Raw genomic sequence first — 7,450 nt, 5'->3', positions numbered from 1 at the left:
GGAGCCGGGATGGGTCGGGCGGAGGGGAAAGGGGGGACCCAAAGGAAAGGCTGGAAGGGGCTTTTTAGCATACAGCGATAGGACAAGGGGTGGTGGCTGTGACCTGCAAGAGGGGACATTTGGGCTCGGTATTAGGAAAAAATTCTTCACTGTGAGGGTGGTGAGACACTGACACAGGTTGGGCAAGGAAGTTGTGGATGTCCCATCACTGGAAGTGCTCAAGGCCAGGTTGGATGGGGATTGGAGCAACCTGGGCTGGTGGGAGGTGTCCCTGTCCATGCAGGGAGTTGGAACTGGATGAGCTTCAAGGTCCCTTCCAACCTAAACCGTTCTGCGATTTTATGGAAAGGGTGAGGCTTTCAGAAGCACGGGGAGCGTGGGTGTGGGTGTGGGAAGTCAGCACCTGGAACCTGTGAAGGGGAAAGCAGGATGCATGTGAGCAGGGAAAGGTGTGTAGGGGGGGGGGTTCAGGTTGTGAAGGAGGCTGCAAGCTTGCCAGAGGGCTGGGAGTCAAGCTGTAGAGGTGTAAGGGACAGAAAGGTGTGAGGGAATGCTTGTGGGAGTGCTGGGAAAGGGTTTGGAAGGGGGAGAACAGGTTACATAGGTGCAAAAAGGAGGAAGGTGTCTGAAGTACAGTGAGTTTTGCAAGAGGAAAAACAATCCCAATACAGACTTGCTCCAAGACAGAACTTGTGCACAGGTCTTGGCTTTGCACAGCCATGGGTTGCTGTGGAAGGGTGTGCTGCAGGCCACCCCTGTCCCAGGCTAATAGGGGGATGGGGGACACACAGCACTCCAAAGCTGGGACAGGGGGATATCCTGCAGGTTCGTGGTGCATTCAGTGTGCTGACACCCGTGGACATGTGCCAGGAACCATGGTCAGCCCCGAGGTGGGGTCGGTGTAAACTTCCCACCCTATTTACCAAGAATCGTGTAGCCAGTGGGGTAGGGCTGGAGTAAATGCCCCAGTGATCGGTTTAAAGGTGACCTGCTGAAAACAGCCTCAAAGAATTGCTTTCGTGCTCTGAATCTTTGTGCCTCGGGGCCATGAAAGACCCAAGATGTATGGAGGCAAAGGAGGTAGGTCTGGCCAGACAGGACTGTCAGGTTTTTCCTTGATTTGCCTTGATTTGGGGCTGGGGCATCAGTTCCTGCACACACCGCGCATCCCTTGGCACCATTCTTTCTTGTGATGGATTCCTCAAGTTTTGAAGTTAAACTCATGGAAATCGGGGATTCCCCCAGGCCCCCTCAGCCCCACACTCAGCTCTTATCCGGGAGGGAGGCCGTGGCGACGAGCCCGGTTCCCGAAGCCCCCCCGGCCTCCAGCACCTTCGGTTCCCTCAATGGCCGCGATCCCGCGTGGGAAGGCGGAGAGGCCACGCCCCTTTACGGACACGCCCTCTCGTGACGCCATCAGGAGGCGCCGGGGCGGGCGGGCGCCCCTGGCGGCGGCGGGGCGAGTGGCGGCGGTGATGGCGGCCGCCTCGGTGTGGAAGGGGTTGGTGGGGCTCGGCCTCTTCGCCCTGGCCCACGCGGCCTTCTCGGCGGCACAGCGTGAGTGAGCGGGCGGGGCGGGGCGGGCAGGGACGCACCGGCAGAACAGCCGCCTTCTGAGGAGGGCCGGGGAGCGGGGCGGCCCGCCGGGCCCCGTCACCCGCGTCCGGGGCGGGGGCCGGGCCCGACCGCGGCGGCATCACCACCATCCCCATCACCATCCCCGTCACCACCATCCCCGCCGCCGAGCCACCCCCGGGGGAGGCTCTCTCCTTGCGGGCCGAGCGAGGGGAGCGGAACCGGGGACTTCCCGGGACTCGCCCCGTGCCGGCGCCGCCGCAGCCGGGGCAGGGAGGGGAGGGGAGGGGAGGGCTGGCGGGCGCAGCATCACGGGTTCAGTCCTTGAATCTGCCGTCCCCGCAGCCGCGCTCCTCCCGGCAGCGAGGGAAGGGCCAGCGGGGAATGCCCGGGGGAGCGGAGGGGCTCCGGGAGCAGCCCAGGTGGTGGTGGGGGTGGCCGGGAGTGACCCGTGGCACGGAGCTACAGCAAGGTCCTGGGGGGGGTCAGGGGGGATGTTGTGTTGCTGTGCTGGTTATTTGGTCTGGCAGCGTGTCTGATGCAGGCGTGTGGTTCTGTTTTGTAGATCGTTCTTATATGAGGTTAACAGAAAAGGAAGATGAAACGTTGCCCATAGATGTAAGTCAAAGTTTTTACAGTGTTTGAAATGCTGTGTGGGTAGTTCAGTCTCTCTCAGTTGCTTTTGGGTTTTTTGGTTGTTTGGTTTTTTTTATGTAATAGGTAAGAACAATGGGTAAAAGTTCTGAAATCCCAGTTTTGTTTGAGCTTCTTTTGTCAAAAAGAATTGGGTTTTCTTATCCCAACTTCCTGCAGTGTCAGACCTGTCAGAGAGAACAAACCCCAGGTTCAGACCTTCCTTTCCTTCTGCAGAGCTGCCCCGAAGCATCTCATCCAGGAATTCCCTGAATGCAGCTCAGAGAGCTTTTGTCCTGCTCTCCTTCTTTGCAGCATAAACATCCTCCTCTCTCTGCCTTTTCTTGGCTGACATTTGTTTATCCACTCTGGCTCTGTGCCCCTTTCATCCCTGCACACCCTGATTCAGGAAGATGTTTTGGTGGTGTTTTTTAAAAAAAACTTTAATTTTCCTGTTTTTTTTTATACTCCACTTTAATTATAACCTTTAATTATATTTAATTATGATTTTTGCTTAATCAGAGAGGTGAGGAGATCAAACAAACACCCACAGCACTCAGGCACAGCACTGGGACCCAGCAGCAGCTGCCACCACTGCTGCTGATTTTTTGGGGGAGGGGATGAGATCCCTCAGTGTTTCCCCTCAGTGTTTCCTTTTAAGATCTTGCTGAGGAGCCATGTGGGCCGGTTCTCGTCCCACAACTGAGAATCCTCTCAGCACTGTCCCCACGTTGCTGTGCTGTGCAGGGTGTTTCATCTTCCCCTGCCTCAGTTTCCCTGTGGTTGAATTGCCCACCCCTGAATGAAAAGCAGAGGAGAGGCTGTTTGAAAGATGAGATTTTTGGGTGTAAATATGAATAATATGGAGTAATGTGTGTGTTGCCTTCCCTCTGTTACAGATAGTTCTTCAGACTCTGTTAGCCTTTGCAGTTACCTGCTATGGGATTGTACATATTGCAGGAGAATTTAAAGACATGGATGCCACTTCAGAACTAAAAAATAAGTATGTTTTATTTCCTCTTTTCATAAAGTATCTGATTCTGCTACCAGAACACAGTGAAACAGCTTGCTCTCTGCCTCAGTTTCTCTTAAATGCATCTTGTAGACAAATAACACTGAGAGCAGTCACATCTGGGAACCCCCAACAATGTCCTGAATTTCAGAGAGTTAGATAACTAGAACAAATTAAATAAACATCTTGCTTTTCCTCATCCCAAATCCTGCTGTGCGGAGTTGGTAGAGGAATTAAATGTCACAGAGTAAGAGTCACAAAGTGCTGTTGTGAGATGGTCTCAGACTTCAGGGCAGGGTGTCTCTGTCTCTGCTTCTTTACAAGAGCATGAATGATCTGAATCTCACACTGAACTGTTTAAGGCAGAATATTTCAAGGACTTAGAAGGACTTTGAGCCCAGGTTTTGGAAAGGCTGTGAAACTGGGCAGTGGGCAGACATGGCCCCTCTGGCCATTTCCAAAGGTAGGGGAGTACAGAGAGAAAACAAGTTGACATTGAGGTGTTTTAATAGCATTTACCTCAAACCCTTAGCACCGGGCACAGAAAGGGGTGGAAAGCTGTCAGGAAACAGTGTCCAGGTATTGACACAAGTGGCAGCTGCCCTCAGGTGTGGTACCTGTGCAGGTAGGAACTCACAGGCCTGTCCCTCAGCTCGAGGGGGGAAGGTGAAGTTTGTCTGCTGGGGACACACAGCTCTGCGTGTTGTGCTACTGTTTTTATTATACTTGGCTTTCTATTTCCTTTTGTGTTTTGGTTCAGGAATCTTCTAAAGCAAGCAAGAGCTTTAGAGTCAGAGCTTATACTTCCCTGTCTGTAAAAACCTGGTGTGCCCTAAAATGCCTCTCCTAAACCCCCTGCTCTAAAGCGGTGTTAACGCTGACTTTCTGCATTTGTTTTGAAGGACATTTGACACGTTAAGGAACCATCCATCTTTTTATGTATTTAATCATCGTGGTAGAGTATTGTTCCAGTCCCCAGACACAGTGAATTCTTCTTCAAACCAAGATGCTTTGTCATCCAGCTCGTCACTGAAATTTCGAAAACTTGAACCTCTGCGCCGCTAAGACTTTTACAGATGATAATAATAATAATAATAATAATAACCCAGGACACTGAGATGTAATATTGAAGTCGGGGATGTAAACACTTTTTTTAATTTCTGGAGCAGTATTTATATTGATCTTCCAGACTTTATAAAGTATATATATATATATATATATATATAAAACTAAGGACCTTCTTTGTACACTGTTAATGAAAATGAATTGTGAATTGGCAATGCAGTGTAAATTATTCTACAGTTATGCTGTGAAACACACCTTCAAATTTTCAACTATTAAAACAAGTTGCAGCTGACTTCAGTTACAAAGCAAGCTAGTTTTTACTTGCAGTTAATGTTCTTTCACAAGAGGGAATGTTTGGATTGTATTTATTTTCTGTTTGCTTGCACTACAGTTTATGGAACTCCTTCAGAAATACTGTGTGCACTGTATCACTTACCAGCAGAAAAAGGGGCAGTGTCTCCTGGGGTGCTTAGGAGACCTGCAGGGCATAGGCACAGGAAGTCAGAAAGATTGTTTTAATTTTTATTTTTTTACAAAAAAACAGTTGTGTTTTTTTCCTAGTTTTTTTTCTTTTTTTATTACCACATTATTTCCTTGTTGCCCTCCTTCATTTAACTGCAAAGTGTCCTGTGCTGCCCCACGTTGGGTGCCTGGGATGTGGCTGCACACTCAGTGCCCCTGTGGGGAAGGCAGCTCACAGCTGGCCACGTAGCTCACCCACCATGCCCAGCTTGTTTTCCTGCTGTGTTTCTGTTCTCTCTGGCTGTGACTCTGGGAATGTTCATCAGATGGCTGAATGCTGTGCTGGCAATGCTGCAAGTTCCTGAGTCAGCTTCTAGGGGAGGTGTTTAAGGATCAATAAGAAACATTGATTGATATTGGTCCAGGAGGGGGATCCAGCAGCCAGGTCTGTTTGCTGGCACTGGTACCATGCAGGTTATCAACCCATCATGGTACAACTACCCCTGTTTCTGCCAAGAGTCTTTCAATTTGATTTCCTTTTTTTCCAGTTGATTTAAGATTATTGTCTTGATTTCATGTATTAGGACAGATGATACAGTCTTTAACTCGCACTGACATCTAAATTCTCATTGCCCCTTAGGGGCTGAATCAATGCTAAAATTTCTCTTGGTCTGGCATTTTACCCTCCTGACAGCAAAGAGATGGTAGTTTGAGATACTGATGGGGCCAACTCGATTTTTGCCCAGTCTGAGGAAGTCTCACTGCTGCTGTGGAAACTCAACCTTTTGTCCTAGCATCTGGCTGTTGGTTTGTTTCTTTGTTTGGTTTTTTTTTTTTTTTAACTGTTAAATATCATCAAAGGCAAAAAGCTTAACAAAAATCCCCCGTAAAGCTGAAGCCTCTTTTCTAGCTCTGCCCATCCTATGGAGTGGGTGCCCCAGTGCTAGAGCAATATCTGTAGCAGCTGCTCTACAATCACTCTGGGTTTGGTTAGAAAGGGTTAACTCACTCTGCCAGCTGAAAGCTGCGGGATTATTTCCTAAATTGTCCTGGTTGGTTCCCCCCTGGCTGGTGTCACAAATCAGCTCCTGCCAGCTGCTGTCACCAAAGGCCTCAAAAATAGTAAGTATCAGGTCAGCTCTGTATTGCAGACAGCTCTTTCCTTGGGGTGCTGAGCAGCAGCCTCTGCAGGGAGGGATGGGCTGAACATGGGCCAGGTGACCTTGTGAGGAGGCAGAGAGGAAAGAGAGAACTGGGGGAGGGAGAAGCAAGGCAGGTGGTCAGTAACCACTGTACCAGACTGATCCTGCAGCTGGCAGTGAGCCGTTCACAGGCTGCTCACCCTTAGTGTCTGAGAAACCCCATTTGTGATTTGTGCTGCTGTGAGGCTACATGGACCTGCCCAAGGTGCTGCTGGGGGACAGGGTGAGTGGAGAACATCATCTGCTCCTCAGAGTGGGTCCTGCTAGGAAGATGCTGTTGACTGCATCAGGTCTCATGAGAAATAGCCTTATTCTTCAGCAGCAATGGTTATATCACAAAGCTGTACAAATTATTTTTTCTTATTGATCTCACAATGTCCAATAAAAATTGAAATCCTTGAAGCGTTCGGGAGTTTGTTTGTTTTTTCAGACCACCCTGGAGCCTGCTGCAGCAGATCCCTGATAACTGGGTATTTAAAAGTGATTGTTTTATTCTAAGAATTACAGCAGCTCTGTGTGAAAGCTTGTGCCTGGCCTGGTGTTCATTATTATGAGCTAAGATCAGGAGGGGGGATCAAAACAACACACTATAAGTAGCTAAACATTTAGGAGGGAAATGTTACCAGCCAGGGATCTGCCTGCCTTTGGCATTCCTAGACAACACATCTGGCAGAGCTGATATATTTTCTGTCTGCCATTTTACCATAGTAAAGGGTTTTCTGCCATGTGTAATCCCCTGCTAACCCACAGGACAGGCTCCTGCAAGGTCTGGTATTGCAGCAGTTGCTGGGGGAAGCAGCCAACTCGTGGGGCTGGAGATAGTTAAAATCTTGGCCTTGCGTAAGATCACTTTTCATTCCCTGTTCTGCTTTACTACTGGGAGAGGTTGAAAAATGAGCAAAGAACTGGGGGACTTTGCTCAACTACAGCATCCATCATGATTGCACCAGAGAGAGCAGCAGACTCACCCTTCATCAGCTTACAGTGCTGCTGCAGCTCTCAGCATCCCACACTAAGTACAAGGGTGTAAACCCCAACAGGCAGTAACAGCCCCTTCCCAGAGAGAGCAGGGAAATGGCAATTACTTTTTTTAACTCTAAAATTATTTTAGGCTTCTTTACTACTTGCTTGCCATGCTTTGCACTGCCAACCCTTCACTGCCTCACCCACAGGGACAGGGGGCACAGGCTGAGCTCCACCCTCAAGAGTGGCCCCAATTTCTGCTCCTTCTGGGGGGCTCACCTGCACTGAAAGGCAGCAGCTTTTCCCCCAGAAGATTCAGAGAGGCTGAGGCTCATCCTGTGGTGCTGCCCTCTCTTCCTCAGCCCTGATGGTTGAGAGAAGCTGCAGCTCCCTGTGCTGTCCCAGCCACTGGCTGTGCCGAGCTGGCAGGCTGCCGGCACGGAGGGGAAGGGCAAATAAAGGCTATTTTGAATGTTAAACAAGCAGAAAAAAAAACTTTGGTACCAGCTTTCTGAGCCCGGCACTATCAGCAAAGGCA

At 49.7% G+C, this 7,450-nt stretch overlaps 1 protein-coding gene across 1 annotated transcript; it reads left to right on the top strand.

Annotated features, from left to right (window-relative positions):
- Positions 1 to 1,415: 1,415 nt before the first annotated feature.
- On the top strand, positions 1,416 to 6,351 carry MMGT1 (membrane magnesium transporter 1). The gene is made up of 4 exons (XM_030449307.1): positions 1,416 to 1,557; positions 2,141 to 2,193; positions 3,108 to 3,211; positions 4,123 to 6,351. Exons 1-4 carry the CDS (start codon positions 1,476 to 1,478, stop codon positions 4,283 to 4,285), a joined length of 402 nt encoding a protein of 133 aa, XP_030305167.1. The 5' UTR covers positions 1,416 to 1,475; the 3' UTR covers positions 4,286 to 6,351.
- The last annotated feature ends 1,099 nt before the right edge of the window (positions 6,352 to 7,450 follow it).

Source organism: Calypte anna, chromosome 4 (genome assembly GCF_003957555.1).
Source record: "Calypte anna isolate BGI_N300 chromosome 4, bCalAnn1_v1.p, whole genome shotgun sequence".
In the NCBI taxonomy this organism is placed as follows: domain Eukaryota; kingdom Metazoa; phylum Chordata; class Aves; order Apodiformes; family Trochilidae; genus Calypte; species Calypte anna.
The sequence above is the reverse complement of the archived record's forward strand: the minus strand, read 5'-3'. Positions and strand labels throughout refer to the sequence as shown.

Coding starts and splice junctions, on each gene's coding strand:
- MMGT1 (XM_030449307.1), top strand. CDS start 1,476: ATGGCGGCCGCCTCGGTGTGGAAGGGGTTGGTGGGGCTCGGCCTCTTC. Junction 1,558..2,140: donor GGCCTTCTCGGCGGCACAGC/GTGAGTGAGCGG, acceptor TCTGTTTTGTAG/ATCGTTCTTATATGAGGTTA. Junction 3,212..4,122: donor ACTTCAGAACTAAAAAATAA/GTATGTTTTATT, acceptor TTTGTTTTGAAG/GACATTTGACACGTTAAGGA.